Source organism: Mesocricetus auratus, unplaced genomic scaffold (genome assembly GCF_017639785.1).
Source record: "Mesocricetus auratus isolate SY011 unplaced genomic scaffold, BCM_Maur_2.0 Super-Scaffold_4256, whole genome shotgun sequence".
Lineage (NCBI taxonomy): Eukaryota > Metazoa > Chordata > Mammalia > Rodentia > Cricetidae > Mesocricetus > Mesocricetus auratus.
The window spans coordinates 27,201,569-27,222,989 of NW_024429182.1; the positions used below are offsets into that span (position 1 = coordinate 27,201,569).

Genomic DNA, 21,421 nt, shown 5'->3' on the forward strand with positions numbered 1-21,421 from the left:
ATTCTTCCCCAGGACTTTTATTTTATATGGAAGTACACCTGTGTGTGTGTGTGTGTGTGTGTGTATCAGCTATCTACGTGTTTTTGTAACAAATTTTCATGTCATATTAAGCTACATTATAGACTAAACAGGCCAAACTGGTGTTGAGTGCTTAGCGCACTTTAAGACTTAACTTCAGTACATCCTGTCCTAGATCAGGCAGCCTGATGGTCTGCCTGCTGTGTGGTAGGAACCATTTTTTTTTTGTTAACTGGTTAAGCAAGGAAACAGTCACTGGCTGCTTCATCTCCTTTGACTTACTTGGAAATTTAGTTACAATGTTTAACTGGCATGGATTAACAGTGTTGAAGTTTTATTTTTAAGAACTCACAAGCTGACTTCCATTTAATTCATTACCTTTTTTTTTTTTACTGAAATGACCTAACTGAAGAAGAGATCCTTGGAAGGATGTGGTCATAACATTAAAGAGATTTTCTTTCATTTAAACTACAATAGTATTTGATGTTGGTCTACATTATTTCTGTGTATTTGTCATGTTTGTTTTGTATTCTATTTGGAGTGCTTAACAAACAAACTTTTCAATTTAAACAAACAAATGAAATGTTCTCTTTCATTAATATCCTGAAGAATTTCCATTGCATTTTAACAATGGTGTTGGCAACTGTTTTCTTGATAGAAGTTTTTTTCTTAATTGTGCAGAACGTTTACTTACGATAGTTTGCTTATATTGTACTTAGCTGAATATTGAATAAGAAGGCACTGATCTTGTTTTCAATATGGCACTCAGTGATGACCTGCAACAGGCAGTATTTCTGAGGAATAAGCAACCATGTTTTGTATTATTTTGCAATTTTGACAATACTACATTTTTATTCTGACATATAAATTTGAGATTTGGGGATGCATGTTTGAGAAAGTTATGTATATTTGTCTCTTTCAAGTGGGCATAGGCAGTATGAAATGAGTAATCCTGCCACTAGGGAACTGTAAAACTAAAACTCTAGCCAGTGGAAAATGATACAACTGACAATTCAAGAACACCATTGACACCAACTTAAAAGTTACATAAGACAGAAATGTCACTCAACAATCAATATTTGCTCTAGCATTTGGAAACATGCCATTTTTATATAATGGCATAATGTTTCATTCAAGCACACACGAGTCCTAAACTACACGTGTCTCACTCTATTCCCTCTTCTTCACGGATGGTAAAACTCTCAGGCAATCAAAGGACTCCCTTCCCTCATTTTTGAAACTTCAAGAATTGTTCTCTTTGGTAGCACTAAACTCAGGTGGCTACTGAGACATCAAAATGTGGCAGGTTTAAGTTGAGATGTGCTCTAAGTTTAAAAAAAAGCACAATACTTAAAAAGCATTGTATGGAAAAATAATGTAGAATGTTATGAGAATCAATGTTGAAATGATACTCTGTATAAAATTGGTTAAATAAATAAAGTGTTACATGTTTAAATTTTCTAGCCTACTATGAGTTGAAACAAGCATGAACCCAGAAGGAAAACTTTGGTGCTCTCTACAGAAGGGAGACTGTGCTGTGCAAATGCCTCTAACTTAAGTGTTCAGCTCTTAAGAGTTGTTCTCCCTGATTTCTTTGAGTGATCAGTACAAGAAATGTTAATCTGGGAGATGGAGGTTTAACCGGAACAGAGTCTCCTTCTATAATGCATTGAACTATGAGAATCAGTACTTATTTAGATTGCTGGTGGGTAGAAGAGAAAATAACATTGTCTAATCTACCTAATTATCTTTCTGCTTTGAGAAGAATCGTATTTGAAGAGGGAACTTTTCTCCTGAGATGAATTTATCAGAGCCCTGAACCACTGTATTTTTAATGTAGAAATGACTTTGAGATGCTTGAGGAAAGACAATAAATGAAGAAAGGAAGGGGCAGGGAAAAAGGAGAAAATGGAACTATGTAACTCAGGGTAAAGTTTTACATAATTCTGTTTTTCACTAATTGGGTCCCAGAGACAAAGTAACTTATGAAGCAAGAAGTTTCATCCTTTCACGGTTTATAGGCCAGGAGTTCATAGGCCACATATTTCTATTATATTATATTTTATTATTTATTTATGTTTTGCAGTCGGTAAGGACTCTAAACAGAGGTAGCACAAACACCCCACAGTAAGAAGAATGTTCGCAAGGAACAAATCCAACTGAGATCATGGTGACAGAATCACATTACAGAGAATCATTAACCCACAAATTCATGAATTCATTAACCCATTCACTAGTCACCTCTTACATGCCTACCACCTAATAACTCACATTGTGGATTAAGTGAAAACGTGCATGTTCCCAGCGACAGAGAGAGAGGAGCAAAGAGCAAATTGGCAAAGAATGGGCTGGCAAAACCAGCAGAGACAGCTGATCTGAACAGGGGAGAGCTCTTGGACCACAGACCCGACAGCTGGGAGGCCAGCATGGGGCGGATCCAGACCCCCTGAATGTGAGAGTCAATGAGGAGGCCTGGGCTACCTATGGGGTCCTGAGCAGTGGATCAGTGTTTATCCCTTGAATACTAACAGACATCGTGTGTCCATAACACAAAGAGGGATGCTCTCTGCCTGGACTCTTAGGGAAGTGCCTGGACCCTACCCTGAGTGAAATGACAGACTCTAGATATCCCCTAAGTGGAAGGAATTGACAATAGGATGGGAGGATGGAGGGGATGGTGGGGGGTGCGGGAGGAGGGGAGGGAGAGGGAACTGGGATTGACATGTAAAACAAGCTATTTAAAATTAAAATAAAAATAAATTAAAAAAAGAAAACATGCATGTTGCTGGAGACAGGTAATCAGTAGCAAATAGTGGACTAATTGTGTGAGCCCAGAAAATATTTGGAATAAACATTAAAATCATGTCTAGACTACCAGAGATAACTTAAATTAATATAATGTAAAACAATAACAAATCATACTTAGAGTTGTAACCTTCTTTCTGTAAAATATGGCCTCTAGTATAAATTAAATGAACATAGATGAAAACCTGACAAGAAATTTAAATTTCTTTTTTGTCCATTTTTCCCTGGACCTGAATTCTGACCCTGCATATGGCTTTGAAGACATTGAACTTTGTCTACAGTTGAATAATTTTAAGTTTTACATATATTAATCTACATTTACCAATTGTTATAAGAGTGGCAATATTACCCGGTATCACACATTGCCTTTATTATGTTTAACTAAATTAACCAAAAGCATTGAATTGGACATCTAAACTTGGCTGGAAGTACATGGGGAATTTTATTTCAATACACTATACTCCATATATTTTCCCCTATTATTATCTCTCCTGTCCAAGACTCCTGGCTCAATTTTGCTGGTGAACAATCCAAAAGAAGCATCACTGGCAGGGTATTTCATTCCTCATAGGGTTCTTTTGAACACATATAAAGTTTCCCTAGATATTTATATGCTTTTGTATGTTAACCTTTCATCTTAGAAGACAATGTTGGTAAGTCTGCACAGTCTAAAGAACTATTCATACTTCAGTGAATCTGTCTACCAGTTTTCAGAATCAATAAAGATATGGTAAACTAGCTCTTACATATAATGTGTATTCTTTCCAACTTGGTATTATCTGGAAATAAATTTCCATTACATTATTGAAATTTTGAATTTCTTTCTATTCTGTCTAGATCATAATTGAAGACTAAAGACAATTTTAGGATCTTTACTTATGTTACTCAGGATATAATCATGAAAATTTTGGATGAGTATCTCTGTTATTACACATGTGATAAGAAGGCCCATCCAAACATGCTTTCTGAGCAGTTTTCTGACAGCTATACACTTTGTCGAGAGCTTCTGCAGACATGTTTTCTAGAGCTGCAGCACAGGAACTGCATCATCACAACACTGATACTCTATATGAAGTGGGACAATTGCATAGAAACAATGCACTGTGTTTAAAGGGAGGGTGAAACCTTTGGCTCCACTTGGAAGTCAAATGACTGGCTCTGTGATCAGGGTCCCTTCATCTTTGAGTTGTGAACAGGGTCCAAAGAAATAGCAAAACCCATGAAACAAAATGAAAACACTTGATGGCTGGAAATAAAGACATCTCTTTTTTCTTTTTCTTTTATTATTTAAATTAGAAGCAAGCCTGCTTCACATGTGAACCACAGCTCCCTCTCCCTCTCCCTCTCCTCCTCCCCCACCCACCATCTGCAAATAGTGAAACTTTGACCTCTTCCATTCCATTTTTATCCCCTTGATCTCCCTTTTGTTGTCTTATTACTCTAGCTAGAACTTTGAACGTAATATTGAAGAGATATGGAGAGAGTGGACAGCCTTGTCCCTGATTTTAGAGGAACTGCATTGCATTTCTCTCAATTTAGTTTGATGTTGGCTGTTAGTTTACTGTATAATGCTTTTATTGTGTTCAGGATCTTTATCATGAAAAGTTGTTGGATTTTGCCAAAGGCTTTTTCATTATCTAGTGAGATGATCATGTGGTTTTTCTTTTGCAGTTAGCTTATATGGTGGATTACATTGATAGATTTTCATATGTTGAACCATTCCTGCATCCCTGAGATGAAGCCTACTTGATCATGGTGAATGATTTCTCTGATGTGTTCTTGGATTCTATTTGCCAGTATTTTACTGAGTATTTTTGTATCAATTTTCATGAGGGATATTGGTCTATAGTTCTCTTTCTTAGTTGTGTCTTTGTCTGGCTTTGATAGCAAGGTAATTGCAGCCTCCTAAAAAGAGTTTGGCAGTGATCCTTCTATTGTGTGGAACAGCGAGGAGTACAAGTATTAGCTCTTTCTTGAACTTCTTGTCTAATTCTGCACTGAAATCATGTGGCCCTGACCTTTTTTTGGTTGGGAGACTTTTGATGACTGGATCTATTTCATTAGGGATTATAGGTCTACTTAAATTGCTTATCTGTTCTTGATGTAAATTTGGTAAGTGATACCTATCCAGAAAAACATCATTTCCTTTTAATTTTCAAATTTTGTTTAATACAGATTTTAAAAGTATAACCTGTTGCTTCTCTGGACTTCCTCAGCTTCTGTTATTATGTCCCTCTTTTCGTTTCTAATTTTGTTAATTAGCATGCTCTCTCTCTCTCTACCTTTTCGTTACTTTGGATAAAGGTTTGTCTACCTGATTGATTTTCTCAAAGAACCAACTCTTTGTTTCATTGTTTCTTTTACTGTTTTCTTTTTTCTACTTCATTGATTTCAGCCCTCAATTTGATTATTTCCTGGCATCTCCTCCTCTGGGGTGAGTTTGTTTCCTTTTGTTCTAGAGCTTACGATTGTTCTTATGTAAACCAAAATTTGGAAACATGTTAAACAATTTTGACATGCCTTACCATCATACAGTAGTTCTTTCGTGCTGCTATTTTCCTTGGCAAACATTAATTATCAATAAAGTATATATGCATAGAACTAAAATTTAAAGTGGTTTAGAATATAAAGATATAGGAAAAATATGTATGTAAGAAATGGGCACAATCTTGTAGAGAAGGTCAAATTTTACTGAAAATCTTTAACTATTTGAAAATATTCTTAAGAAAGGTACGTTTTTAACATTAAGGTCTATGAACCAGGCGACCACATAAAAGTTGGGTCCTAGGTACTCTATAGTCTATTTGCAGGAATGAATGTATACATCCTTAGTTGGCTCACACTGAACCCATGGACTATCCTACTGTCTCTGCCTCTTGAGTGGTATCATGAACTACCAAGATCAGCTCTATTTTTGTCCTCAAATATGTCTCCATAGACTATTTTTAACACAATAAAACAGTGCTTGCATAGTAAATTCAGCCAACTATATTTTAAGTTTAGTTGGAATCCATGGTTTGTTGAAATTTTTCAATTAAACAAAATGATGATAGTAGAATAATTAATTACTATCAGTTTCTTGGTGAAGTGGGATGGAAGGTGTTCACTAATAATTAAAAATTCTGAAAATAGACAGAAAATCATTTTTACACATCAGAAAAAGTTTCTTCATAATGATGTCTTATCTGATCAATTTCTTCCCAGTATATGTGTATAGAGGATATACCAGAGGTAGAGATACAGTTGCAAAAGCAGAAATGGAGTCAATTGTCATAATAATTCCCTTTATAATCTGAGACATTATTGACAGCCTGTATATCTAGATTTAAACAGTAATCTTGACCAATTCCTGATGCTGAAGCAACATACCATACACTGAATACTTTGTAAAAGGGATTCACATGGCTCATAATTCTGCAGTTTTTAGAGCATGATGGGTGCTCAGTTCTGGGAATGCAAGAAGCCAGACACCATAACAAGTTTTCAAATGCCAGGAGAAGAGGTCACTTGCATATCTAGGAAGCAAAACTTGGACACAAGCCAGAAGTGCTTTCATCTTACTTTTATGACAAAAATTCTTTTGGAAACATCACTTACAACCATATTTGACCTACTCCTCAGATATACCATTAATCCATATGTGGTTTGGTTCTCTTGACCTAAGAACCTCAACAAGATTCCACTTCATATAGGTTACAAAATGTCAGCACTGTGACTCTGGACACCAACCCCAAGCACATGGGCCTTGGGACACAGGTTACATTCAAATAGTGGCATATTCATTTCCTTCAATCAGTATGCCAGAGTTTTTAGGAACATAGGAATACAAATTTCAGAGAAAGGGAATTTATGCCTTAACTTTTCTGGACAATGATATTTATTTATTATTCTCTTAATGGGAATGTGAGCATATGCTTGCAGATGTTGTCATAATCTTTTGGTGGTTGTGGTTTGTTTTTTCTATTGAAATTTTATATATTCCTAAGTGCTTTAAACCATCCTTGCTATTAATACTTTGTCATTTATATATTCTGAAGCTATCATCTCCCAAATTTACACACACGTTGTACTTAATTCAGATATAGGGGTAAATGTTTTTTAAAATGGAATTGTTCATAATGTCAATGTTTATGATGACATTATATAACTCTGTATACGGCAGCTTTCAAACTCATTGAGTAAAGAATGATGGACACGATTACATTTTTGAGGAAAATAGAGCGTGATGATTTATTCTCCGGCCTAAAAGCTAATGAAAACTTCAATATTTACAGTAAGGATGAGGACATGGAAAAGGGTGTTGGTATATGATGAACCCAGAGATAAGGAAACAAGGTGGAAATTTAGGCACCAACTCAAATTTGAGAGCTTTCCATATTTGGCTTCTGATTTGACAAACACCTGAGTTCATGGTTAAAGTAGGCACTATTCATTTCTAGGAAAGGTCGTCCAAAAAATACATTCACTGATATATTTATGGTGAGCAGGATGGAAAAGGAGAATTAAACTTTCATTCAGACTACAGGAACCAAAAGAGTAGGTATGATACTCTAAAATTTTTGTATTGTTTCTTTAGGTTCAGTATTAAAACAGCATGAATGTTGACATTACAGCCTTTATTTTATTGCTAAAACTATTGTGTTAATGTGTAGCTTTCCTATTTCTAGCTAATTTGGCATCTTGATTTTAAGGAACTGAACAAAAAATGAAAAAGAAAGATCAGAAGCCAGAGCCTGTGCTTGGGACAGAAACAGGGACATTATTTGTGGGGTATATATCTTCTATAGCAACCTTAATTGACAAATGAATGATTATTGAAATTTTGTGTACAGTATATCACTTTGAAATAATACTTATAAAGAGTGGGAGACATGCATATTACTCATGTTTGCATTTCAAAAGCACATATTATAGAAATTCTGGCACATTGATGGAATATGCTTGCTCTCCATAGTTATAAAAGGATACCAGGGTAGATGTTGTGGCCAGACAAGATGCATTGGTAGTCACTTCTACATTTGAAAGCTCCTCCACTCTGATTTTATTTATCTGTGCTATCCTTTTTATTAACCTTTACTACTGTCCTCATTCTGCTGTCAAAAATCTAAAGTGCTTTGAACTAATTAACTTATTTTAACTCATTAATAAATAAATAATATACTGACCTTATTTTTTAAGGACAAATTCCAAAGAGGCATCGATCATATTTCAAGAGCAACTGTGTTAGAATTTGATGAGGGAAGTCCTTCTCTGTATATGTCTCTCTTATTGGTTAATGAATAAAGCACTGTTGGCCAATAGGGAATCAAGATAGGTGGAACTAGGAGTCAAGGAGTATTCTAGGAAATGTAGTAAAAAGAAGAGTCACCATGTGGAAATTGGCTGACAGCATTGTAACTAATAGTGTCTCTGTGTGATATTTGGGGTTGACGCGACTCTGGGACCAGGCTGACTAGAAGAAATCACATTACAAGAATTATTTTATTATTACAAACAGCTGAGGGAAAAGCAGTTTCCCTCATAAATAATATTGTTAAGTTTAATTTCTTCAAAGCTGTTATTTTTATTTAAAAGATTTGTTTTTCATTTCCCGTGCCAACACTAATTCCCCTCCCTCCTTTTTCCCCTTTTCTTAACCTTCCCTTCCCATCCACCATCCACTTCTCCAATGGCACTCTTTCAAAGATATAGAGTTCACTGAAGACTCATATAATATGAAAAGTTTCAGTTATGGAAGGTTACATATGGAATTAATATACTTGCTATGAGCTGAGTTAATAATGTTCTGTTAGCTACTTCATGGCAATAACTATTTCCCTGCAGGTTTAGAATGTCGTGGCTGCTGAGTACAATGTGCCTTGTCCATGTATGTGGAAATATATTTTGTTTATTTGAAACAACCACGAATCCTGAAGCCTACATGAAAGTTGTAAGCTATTCTTATCACAAATAAAACTACATGCATTTGCTTTGTCTCTGTTAATTCCATTCATCTTTTCTGAATCATTTTATCTCTAAGTCTGAATGTTTACCAAGATTGATAACTTCACTCCAAGAGGAAATTCTATTTTTAGAATCAGGAAAAATGACTGAAAACACAAAGATTCATGAAACTCATTACTGTGTTTTCTCTCCTAGAGTAAAATTGTTAATCACTGGGGTTACACAAGTGAGGAATATGAGGCTGTGACTGAGGATGGTTACATCCTCCCACTTAACCGTATTCCTCATGGGAAAAACAACATTAATAGCACAGGTAAGATCTGAGTAACACAAGTATAGAAGCATCCTGAGGCAATGAAATGCATTACTTTCAAATTGGATCATTTCAAAAGAGCAGTTGGAGCTACTTGACTCCCATGACTATAGCTGGGGGCTTAAGGGTATCTCGATTCTATTGGTACTTTGAAGACTGAGATCCTATATGAAAGGTTCTTCTTTTGCATAGTAAATACTGATTAATATTGATAGACATAATAAGTAGAATGCAACTTAGCAATCCCTGTTCCCTCATTTCAAAATCTTTGCAGTTCCACTGTGATTATTTGAAATTTGACTTCATTTTGAACAGATGTTAACATTGTAAAACATTTTCACTACTGTTTTTGCAGCCCCAAAGAAAGTAGTACTTTGTCAGCATGGTTTGTTTTCAACTGCTGGTGTATGGGTTTCCAATCCTCCCAGCAACAGCCTGGCCTTCATCCTAGCAGATGCTGGTTTTGATGTGTGGATGGGAAACAGCAGAGGAAGTACCTGGGCAAAAAAACACTTGTACCTGGACCCAAACTCTAAAGAATTCTGGGCATTTAGGTAGGAAAACCTTATAACAGTACTTTTGCCTTAAGAGAATGTCAAATATTTTAAAGGTTGAATCAAATTTTAGGAGGGACTGGATTGAAAGCATTTCACTTGGAGTGATATTTTAGATTGATTTGAGTGACATAGTTTAGGAATTTGCATTGTGGTTACTATGCTTATCAATTATAATATAATTCTCATTATAACCTATTTTTCTATGCTTGAACTTGTAACTTTTTTCTAATCAATCCACTTATTTTTTTTTTTTTTGGTTTTTCGAGACAGGGTTTCTCTGTATTGTTTTGGAGGCTATCGGTCCAGCCCAGCCTCGAACTCACAGAGATCCGCCTGCCTCTGCCTCCCGAGTGCTGGGATTAAAGGCGTGCGCCACCACCGCCCAGCTCAATCCACTTATTTTAACAATTATATTTCTTTCTCTCACTTGGTGTGTGTGTGTGTGTGTGTGTGTGTGTGTGTGTGTGTGTGTGTGTACAAATGAGCAGGTACATGTTTGGAGTCCAGGAAACAACTAAAGTAGTTGTCTCTCTTCTTCAACCATATTGGTTCTGGCAATCAAACTCAAAGCAACCAGCTTGGTAAATAGTGCCTTTGCTCACCTAGTCATCTCACAGGCCTCATTTATGTCTTTATAAAATTGTTTCATTGCAGTAAATTTGATATATTTGAAACACTGATTTGGCAAATATAGAAGTATTTTTGCCATCTTTCATTAATTTTTACTTTGGGTGGTGTATCTTGATTTGTGTGTGTGTGTGTGTGTGTGTGTGCATACATGATTGTGTTTATAATGCATGTGTATATTCATGTACGTGTATTTTTATGAGGATCAGAGCACAAATTAAGGTGTCATTCCTTAGACACACTGTCCAATGTGGAAATCATTAACTAGAAGAGACTGCCTGCTTATCTAAGACCCTATGATATATTCATTTCTGCCTCTAAATGGCTGGAATTTCAGCCATGGATCAGCATGCCTGGATTTTTTTTCCTGGTTGGTTCTGGGAATCAAATTCTGACTTCAATTGCTTTCCAAATTAGCTCAATACTGTTGATAGTTTGTAAGTGGAATGAGTGAGAGGCAAGGGTGAAAAGACAAGGGTAAAAGTACATATGAGTGCTTTGGGTCACAGGGTAGTAGAATATCTCCTGGAGTTCATTTTCATCCATTTATTTAAACAAGTTCTATCACATTTACATCATTGTACCTCTAGCAACACCCCCCCCTTTTGCTCCCTTCTTTTATCCCCTACCCACTCTCTTTTTTGAGCATTGGGAGAGATTTACAAGCTGATTCCCAGTCTTAACTAACATGATTCTCATGTGGAGAACCTAGAATTTTAGAAATTTGGCTCTAGGGAAAAGGTGCATTAACGGTTCATTCACTGTGGACATAGCAATGCTAGCTTAATTCAGTTTAAAGTGTACAGTTGTAGATCTACATCAAGGGAAATTTGCGAACACAGAAAAGTGGTGCTTATAGGGTGGTACCATAGTAAACATGCGAGGAGTGATTGTGAGCCATGTCTCACAAATGCTGCCCTTCAAATAGCCTCTATAAAAGCATCATTTAAAACAGATCTTATTTATTGTTTAATAATTAGATAAAATTTTCCATTTTGTTTTCATGCAGTTTTGATGAAATGATAAAATATGACCTTCCAGCCACCATTAATTTCATTCTGAAGAAAACTGGACAAAAGCAGATTTACTATATTGGTCATTCTCAAGGCGCCCTTATCGGTATGCTAACAAAGAACAAAGTTAGACAATGATGTGATTTTATCCTGAAGAACACAAATACATATGTAAAATTTGCAACTGTTTTTTTTAAAACACATACAAGCCTTTTTGATAGCTGATAACAACTGTAACATACTTTTAAAATGTTACAGCCATTAATTTCTAATATACAAGATATTTAAATGAAGTGTATGTGTGAGATTCTTCTAGGATTATTTATAGTTAGAACTCCTGATAGTGACTCACTGTGCGTGTATGTGTGTGTGTGTGTGTGTGTGTGTGTTCTTCCTCATATAGCATTGTACATGTGGAAGATTGGTGTTTCAATTCTGCTTAGGAAAAGTTTCAGGTGTCTGGCTCCACTCTTAACTTGTCTTGGTCATTTCTCAACAGCTTTTACTGGTATTGTTTGAACTTGTATATAGTATATATTTTCAAAGAAACCTGTAATAAAAGATAGATGTTTCCAACTGTTTGACTGCCAGGGAAAATTTCCAACTAATATATGTATTTATTCAATTTATAGTATGATAGAGAGATGATTGAAAGTCAGATAGATTAATTATGGGTAGATAAGTAGATGTGTTTACCTGCACAAGTGGTCTACAGATATGACAGAGATTACTTATGAAGGTAGAAATGACAGAGATCATAAAATCAATAAATGTAGAGATGTCTTCTCCAAGAGTTAGGGAAGATTTATTTTCAAAAGTGCTGAGCTGATCCTTAAGTACAGTCAGTCTGGCTACTCAAAACATCAAGCAGTCAATAAATCATAAATATAGTCAATCATAGTAAATTGAATGGAATTTAAAATTTTAAAGTTATAGCACTCTGGGAAGCAAACTAAGGGAAATCTCCAAGGCCAATTTTAAATGTCTGAAAAGAGAAAACATAAACTCTTGAAGACAGCTTTAAAGGAATCCACCCTACCCAAGATAGTTGATAATTAGGTATTTATTAGGAAAGAACTTACACAAAGAAAAGTAAAGAATGGACATGGTGCTCCTGCTCCAAAAGACACAGTCTTTGCCCTAACCCAAGAGAGCATGAGACAGGGCCTCCTCTACCTTAGAAGGAGTCACATCTGAACATGAAACCATGCACAAAGGATGTGATCATCACCACAAGCTTATTGGGAAGCCAAGATGCCATTACATGCTCTGTGAAGCCTAACCACCCAGACAATTTTAAGAAGAGAAGGGCAGCAAAATAATTTTGTTTTATTTCTTTCAGCTCTGGGGGCATTTTCAACAAATCAAAAACTGGCTGAAAAGATTAAATTGTGTTTTTTACTGGCTCCAATTGCTACTCTTAAACATGTTGAAGGTATTGTGAGCCTTCTACCTTACTTCTATCCAACGGCTTTCAAGGTTTGTGATGAACTCAAAGTGGTGGTATACTTACACTTTTCAAAATAAGCTTGTTAAAGAGGAGATATGCCTGTACAATCTAGTGCTGATTCACTTGCATGCATAGCCTCCTTTAATTGGCTGCCTCAAAATTGGGCACCCTGAGTCTTGTCCTATGCACTTTCTTAACCATGATTGCATTTTTCTTTAACCTATGGCTGCTTCTTGCTAATTTAACTTTTCATTTTTAAGAATTTCACATATTAGTACTGTATATACATCATTTTCATCCCTTCCTATACTCTTCCAACTTCTCCCATGCCCCTTCTCCCTCTTGAACTCATGACCTTGTCTTTTTTATTAAAAAATTATTTTTAAATTTAAATTCAAATTAGAAACAAGGTTTCTTCACATGTCAATCTCACGTCCCTCTCCCTTTCCCTCTCCTCCTCCCACCACCCACCCAATACCCCCACCTTTCCCCAGGGAGGATGAGTTCTTTCATCATAACCTCATCTTTAATTGTTATCATTATACATGTAAATGCAGAACAAAGAGAACTGTTGTGAATTTATGACCATCCTGAGCTACATAGGTAGTACTACGCAGGCATAAGCTACATGGCAAAACTTATTGAATAAACGTGGAAAAGAAAAATATAGAGATTAAATTGTCATGTGCTTGTCGTATTCTCTTTTATATAAAAATATCTTAGATCTGTGCTTGACGATATTAAACATAGAAGCAAGTACCTTCTTTACCTCATTTGTAAGTTTCATGGCATTTTAGGGATCTTAAAGGCTAGTTAAACATTACATTAGAAAGATAATATTTCAGAAGTCAGATATCCTGAATCACCCAGATTTGTTCTATTGCAGAACACACCTTATAGTTTAAATCATCATCCTAATTTTATCCAACACACAAGAAAATTTGTTCATTGTTTCTGTCTTCCATTTTCCCAAACTAGAGAAACTGGTAACTCATTTTTTAAATGGACACAGGACTATTTAGAATATGCACTTTTAAATGATTAAACAATTTGCCTAAATTCTCTCACCATATTTTATGTGTGTCACTGATGTCAACCACAAAGTACCTCCCTACTTTTCTATTAATAGTTACAAAATGCTAAAAATATAAGGTTACAGAAGATTAATTTTCGCCGGGTGGTGGTGGCACACGCCTTTAATCCCAGCACTCGGGAGGCAGAGGCAGGCGGATCTCTGTGAGTTCGAGGCCGGGCTGGACCGATAGCCTCCAAAACAATACAGAGAAACCCTGTCTCGTAAAAACCAAAAAAAAAAAAAAAAGAAGAAGGAGAAGAAGATTAATTTTATTCTCTAGGCTAGTTACTATCTAATCACAAAAAAACATTTAATTATTGTGCTTCTTGGAGATAAACTCTCAGACCTTTCAGTGCTCCCAAGTCTTCCCCGTAGTTCATTCCCTGGCCTAGAGTTCCTTTCCTCAAATGAATGTGCTTTCCATAGTTAGCTAAAATTCCAAGTAAAATCTCTGTAGATTTTGAATTCTGCCCCCATCTCATCTGATAGAAACCATATTGCCTTTGTCTTCTCTAAATTTCATTAGTTCATAAAGATCACCACCCAGGAAATGCTTACTGGGCAAGAGGTGAGCATATTAAAATCTCTTATAATTAAATATCCAGTGTTTGAGAACTATTGTTTATATGCATTTTTGTATTTTTTCCTTTTTTAATTTTAAATTAGAAACAAGCTTGTTTTACATGTCAATGTCAGTTCCCTCTCCCTCCCTTCCTCCCCTGGCCCCCACTGACCCTCTATGCCATCCCCTTTCTGCTCTCCAGGGAGGGTGAGGCCTTCCATGGGGAATCTTCAAAGTCTGTCATATTATTTGGAGAAGGGCTTAGAACCTCCCAAGTGTGTCTAAGTAGAGAAAGCATCCCTCTATGTGGAGTGGGTTCCCAAAATCCATTCGTGTACTAGGGATAAATACTGATTCACTAGCAGAGACCCCATAGATTAACCTGACATCCACGTTCAGGGGTTCTGGAGTCCTATGCTGATTTCTCAGCTATCAGCCTGGGGTCCATGAGATCCCCCTTGTTTGGGTCAGCTGTTTCTAAGGGTTTCTCCAGCCTGGTCTTGACCCTTTTGTTCATCACTTCTCCCTCTCTGCAACTGGATTCTAGGAGTTCAGCCCAGTGTTTAGTTGTGGGTGTCTGCTTCTGCTTCCATCAGCTACTGGATGAAGGCTCTAGAATGGCATATAAGGCAGTCATCAATATCATTATCAGAGAAGGGCATTTAAGGCTACCTCTTGACTATTGCTTAAATTCTTAGCTGGGGTTGTCCTTGTAGATCTCTGGACATTTCCCTAGTGTCATATTTCTCTTTAAACCTATAATGGCTCCCTCTATTACAGTATCTCTTTTCTTGCTGTCCTCTATTCTTCCCCTGACTAGATCTTCTTACTCCCTCATGTCCTCCTCTCCTCTCCTCTTCTCCCCATCTCTTTCTCCTAGCTCCCTCTCCCCTCCCCCAAGCTCCCAATTACCTCAGGAGATCTTGTCCCTTTCCCCTTTTCCTGGGGAATATGTATGTCTCTATTAGGGACCTCCTTGTTTCCTAGCTTCTCTGCCGATGTGGATTGTAAGCTGGGAATCCTTTGCTCTATGTCTAAAATCCATATATGAGTGAGTGCATACCACTTTGTCTTTTTTGTGACTGGGTTACCTCACTCAGGATGATTTCTTCTAGTACCATCCACGTGGTTGCAAATTTCAAGATTCCATTGTGTTTTTCCACTAAGTAGTACTCCATTGTGTAAATGTACCACATTTTTCCCATCCATTCTTCAGTTGAGAGGCATCTAGGTTGCTTCCAGGTTCTGGCTATTACAAATATTGCTGCTATGAAGATGGTTGAATAGATGTCCTTGTATGAATGTGAATCTTTTGGGTATATGCCTAAGAGTGGAATAATTGGATCTTGTGGTAGACTGATTCCCATTTTCCTGAGGAATCTCCAACTGATTTCCAAAGTGGCTGTACGAGTTGGCACTCCCACCAGCAGTGGAGGAGTGTTCCCCTTTCTCCATATTCTCTCCAGCATAAACTGTCACTGGAGTTTTTATTTTAATCATGTATTCTTTCAACTAATGCTACCTGCTATCATTACATAATAAAGCTGTTGTTGTCTCCTTCCCCCAGCATCTCTAATCACCAATGTGTCTACTATAGTTGCTAATTTTAGTCACTTCATCTAAAGGGAATCATGCACTGTGGTGTCTTATATAATGGCTCTTTAAGTTGGTGTAAATGTGTTAGTTCACTTGTGTTAGGCATTACAGATACTTCTTTATGAAAAAATAGTCTATAAGGTAAATGTATCACACTCAATCAGTCGAGCCACTACTGACAGGAGTTGTCAGTGTTTTTCTTGTTTTGCTCATTTAGAAGTTTTTGTTTGGACATGTTTTCATTTCATTGTATGCATGCATCAAAATTTCCACACATTGTTTAACAAACCTTCCAGATATTAACACTGAGTAACTTCTCCACAAGAATGAAGCAGAAAGACTGCCGGCACATCACAATGTTCATGATTCTCAGAAGTTCTCAATCAGTTGAAAGTGATTAAAACAATCATAGGATGTGTTTTATCAAATTATGTACTGAATGTCTTAACAGTGAATTAAGTCAGTCCCCCTTAAGTAACATGCTAGAGCTTTTTTAATGTCTTTCACTCCTTGTAAACTTTGTGTTTCCTACTAGACTTTTTCAGACTAAGAGTTGCTCTTCAAATTTGTCAATTTCAGGTCGTTTTCAGTGAAAAAGAATTTTTGTCTGCTGTAGCTTTCAGTAAGTTGCATGGATACTCATGCAATGCTAAGGTAATCAATGATGGATGTGTTGCTATATTTTTATCAATGACTGGATATGTTCCACAACATTTAAATAAGGTATGTGTTGTACTCTTTCAAATTTATTACTTTTTTCATGCTGATGACATAACAAGTCTATATTACTAATTAATATTTAACTCATTTAGTATAGTCTATATTAAAGTCAAAATGTGCTTTACATGCAAGTTCCAAGTTATCGACATGACAACATAGAAAATCTGGTATACACCACTTATGAATGAATAGCTGAGTGTCACATGTGAATGAGTTTCATCTTTTTCTTCTATGCCCTCCAGTCTAATGCATCTACTGTCATTCATCTGGTAACTGATCATTCAGTTCAGCAATTCTGTTCCAGAACTAAGGATATTTCCATATAAACTTTCATATAAAATATGAATCATTAAGAAATGAAATTCTTTAAAACATAAAAAAGTGAATAAATTGACACATATTTTGTTAATATCTAAATTCTCCTTAACCATTGATAGTGATAGCATATTACATCCTTTGAATGGTTTAACATCAAAGCCCAAAACATATGTGTATAGTTATTGTTAAGACAATTAGAGTCTGAATTGTTTCATCCGGCCTTAAACTGAGGAAATGTGCCTAGTCTTATTGAAACTTGATTTGCCATGTCTATCTAATAGCCCTGGGAGGACTTCTTTTTCTGAAAACAGAGGAGTAGTGTATCTGGGGAGAGAGGAGGTGGGCATGAGACTGGGAGGGAAGGAGGGAATGCAGTCAAGTTGTAATATATGAGAGAAGAATGAACGAAAAAGGAATGAAGAAGAAAAGGAAGGAAGTAAGGAAGCAAGGAAGGAAAGAAGGAAGGTAGAGTCAACTCTCTTGAGAAGCTCACATCCAGCCATTGGTGTGTACATGAAATCTCCCTAAAATTCAGTGGTGAGCCCTGAAGTCACAGGCAAATGTTATGTGACTTGATGTTTTTATATTTTGGAATATGTAACAACAATTAAGGAAAAATAGTCTATAGGTAGTTACTGTGAGAGACAACAAGGTATGTGGTAGGGATTGGAGGACCAAAAGGGGGACTAATAATGTTATTGCATTTACATTTCAAAAATTCAAAACAAGACTGTTTAGCTTCCTCTTGTAGCCAAAGTCCAGTTTTTCCTTATAAACTGATTGGAGATACACTACATGAGTACATTAGTTGAATGTTTGTCTGGGCACAAACCAGTGCACATAGAGTCATTATATACCCAGGAACTAGAATCATAGACAGTTGTGAGATACCATGTTGATGCTGGGAATTAAATCTAAGTCCTTTGCAAGAACAAGTACTCTTAATCACTAGCCCTCCCTCCAGCCCTTAAAGACATATTTTCAGTATTTTGAAAGATTTGTTTCTGTGGAAGGAAACCTAATGCTAAAATATGTATGTGGTGCCCGACTTTCTTATAGAGCCGCGTTGATGTATATATAAGACACAGTCTAGCAGGAACATCAGTTCAAACTCTTCTACATTACCGTCAGGTACGATTTTTGAAATATGTCTCTTTCTTTTATTTTGCTTTTGAAATTCCTCTCCTTCATAAGTTTGAGAGAATGTTTCTCCAGTTTACTTTGTTGTTAGGGTAATACAACCCTTTCGATAGATTAAAAGGAACATATCAGTACATAGAATCTTTGCAGAAAAATGTGATAATCAGAGAGTGGTCATATCATTTTATTCTCAAAGAGAATGGCTATCTATTCCAGTAAGTAAATCCATATACATATATTTTATGTCAAATTAATATCAGTTTTAGTAATCAATTTCACAGATTGATGGAAGATGAGAATTGTAGGAACCATTAATGTCTACGAGTAAAATGTGATGTTTTCCTACCTACTTATTCGGGAGAATCCCTATGTGACTGCCAAGACACTGCACATAGAATGAGGTCATCATAGTAATGTCATTTGACAAGAGGTAAACTGGTACCTGCACATAGGGAACAAGCCCATCTCGTCTAATGTTTTTTAATTACATTCTAACATGTATTATTTAAATTCTATACACGAGCATGGCCTTTACATAAATTATTATATGGAAATTTTTATTCTATTATTAGGCCATTATTAACAAATCAGTATATGTCGCATCCTAAGAAATACCTCTTTATATTGCTTTGTTGATAGAAATCCATTCAGGATTCCACAACTTTCTTAACATTTCCACTTTGTTTTTTCTGTTCTGTTCTGTTACTCACTACTGATCATTATAATTTCCTATTTTTTAGATACATAGATTATGCAACATCTATATAAACATTTTTGAAAATTCTTCTGTTGTATAATATTACATAGTAATTATGTAAATTAAGTTATATATATTAAAGATATGAATTTTATTACATATAAAATACTAATGCAAATATCAACAAATGTATTATAAAATATGTTTTGAATTTATTTGAATTATAGAGCAGTAAATTAACTTTCACAAGTAGTAATTAGAGATTTCATACATTTTATTTTTATTGTAGGCATTAATTTAGATTCTTATAATTAAATACATTTGATAAATAAAATATTTATAAGCTGAGGTATACTACATACTACTAAAATTAAATGTAACATGAAATTATATATAAATTTTACATCATTAGATAACTAAACTTTTATCATTCATGAATGATATTTTCTCAGCTTCTTATTGAATTTTCTTGATGTACAGTACATATGAACTGATACATGTTAGGCATTATTAGATTATTTTTAAGGTATATTTTATTTGAGTTGTTATTAATATAAGCTTATGAATTCAATATTCTTTTTATACATTTTCATGTAATGTGAAATTTTCTGGGACTGTAATTTAGTAGTCATTGATCAGGCAGTATATATCATTGAGATAGAAAATGTACTGGGTTTGCCAGAGTCAATGTGTCATTACTGTAAAAACAGGCAATAAAATTCAGTAACTTCTAGTTCTACAATAATATAAGGTTTTGTAAGTAATGTTATTTTTTATCCTTATTTAAGGCAATTAAAAAAGGTGTGTTTGAGGCTTATGATTGGGGAAGCCAGTCTCTAAATATGCTACACTACAATCAGGTAAGTCCTTTTGTCCATATTTAAAGATCTGGTCCCTACAAATGGCATATGCTATAAGAAATCTAATCAAAGTCTTTTTTAAAATAAGACAAGGATGTATTTTATTTTTCTTAGGAAGATACACCATACAAATCTTTGGGAAGATTAAAAACAAATAGCTTTATCTTTTGTAAGATAATACTTTGAAAAACAATGTTCTATCTATCATGGTATTTGAATTTAACAAAACCATGTGGGATTAATCATATAATTATAGTCATTTCACGTGTAAAGAACCAAGGTTCAGAGAATTTAGGACTTGTATGATTTCATACTTGAATAACAGTGCATTACAATCTTGGTGTGGTGACACATCCCAGTAACCTTAGGATTAAGGATACTGAGAGGGTAGGATTTTGGCAAGCACAGGATCACCCTACCCTTGGTAGAGGTAAAAAGTAGCTATCTCAAAAACTAAAGTAAATAAATATATAAAAATGAAATCAATTTTTCCTGTCAAACTCTAGGATCATCAATAATTTATACGGACATAGTAAGCACATTGTTATAATTATCCTGTCACAGGAAAGAATAAGCCATCAACAGTCTTACATTTTTTTGTTAAACTCTTTATGGTTTTCCATTAGACAACTCCTCCATTATACAATGTGGAAGACATGAAGATTCCAACTGCCATGTGGAGTGGTGGAAAAGACTCTTTGGCTGATACAAAAGATGTTGCACATTTGGTACCCAAAATCTCCAATCTCATTTACCATAAAATTACTGCTGATTTTAGCCATCTTGATTTTACAGTGGGAAAGAATGCTTATTATGTGTCCAATGATATTTTAAAACTTCTTGATAAATCTGAGACTGAAAATTTGCATTAGCCTTTCGCATATGTTACAAACCCCTCAGGAGCTTTCTTGCTTTTGTAAGTGCAGATACTTTTTGCTTGACCTTTTCTTTTTAATTTTCTTTGATTTTTAATCTATTACTTCATTTATTGTATTATTTTTTAGTAGTGGAAAATTATGTGCATCAAGAAAATACTTCATCTTGTGACTTTCTTAATGAATGTAAGTTTTTTTAAAATGGTTTTGACATTAGTGCTCTTGAAGAGAAGGCTTACTTTTGATTTGCATATATATGATCTGCAACTCTCCTTGCAACCTATGTTAACTAAAAATTATATTTGTGTGTGTGTTATGTTCCTTCTGTTCTAAGTTTCTTCAGGACTTTTATTTGGTTAAATGTTGGACTTTTATGAAAATTCTTTCTCCATCTATTGATGATCATATGATTCCTGTCCTTCAATCCATTTATGTAATAACGTATTACAATTGTTGGCTTGTATTATTTCGGACCATCCCTCTATTACTTCTGGAATAAACTCTGCTTAATGATAAGGAAATTTTGTTTCTTGAAAGTATTACTTTTATTATCCTCTCATACATTACATCCCAACAGCCATTTCCCCTCCCTTTACACCTCGCAGCCCCCACCGCTTTCTCTATCCTCCAAATCCACTTCTCAGAAAAGAACTGGACTCCCAGGGATATCAAGCAAATATGGCATAAAAGTTTCCCTGAGACTAGATACAGAAATCATCCTGAATTAAGCAACCTAGACTCAGAAAGACAAACATGGTATGTACTCACATTTAAGTGGACATTAGCTGTTAAGTAAAGGATACTCATGCTAGGAGTCACAGACCTAGAGAGGCTAAGTAACAAGGAGGGTTC

General features: G+C 35.4%; 1 protein-coding gene across 1 annotated transcript; it reads left to right on the top strand.

Annotated features, from left to right (window-relative positions):
- Nucleotides 1-7,323: 7,323 nt before the first annotated feature.
- On the top strand, nt 7,324-21,087 carry LOC101824484 (lipase member K-like). Its single transcript, NM_001281693.1, is given in 10 exon segments — nt 7,324-7,363; nt 8,647-8,752; nt 8,962-9,079; nt 9,435-9,633; nt 11,273-11,382; nt 12,619-12,755; nt 16,539-16,682; nt 18,057-18,128; nt 19,623-19,694; nt 20,321-21,087. Coding segments are annotated over 9 exon segments (1,197 nt in total). The 5' UTR covers nt 7,324-7,363; nt 8,647-8,653; the 3' UTR covers nt 20,567-21,087.
- Nucleotides 21,088-21,421: the final 334 nt, after the last annotated feature.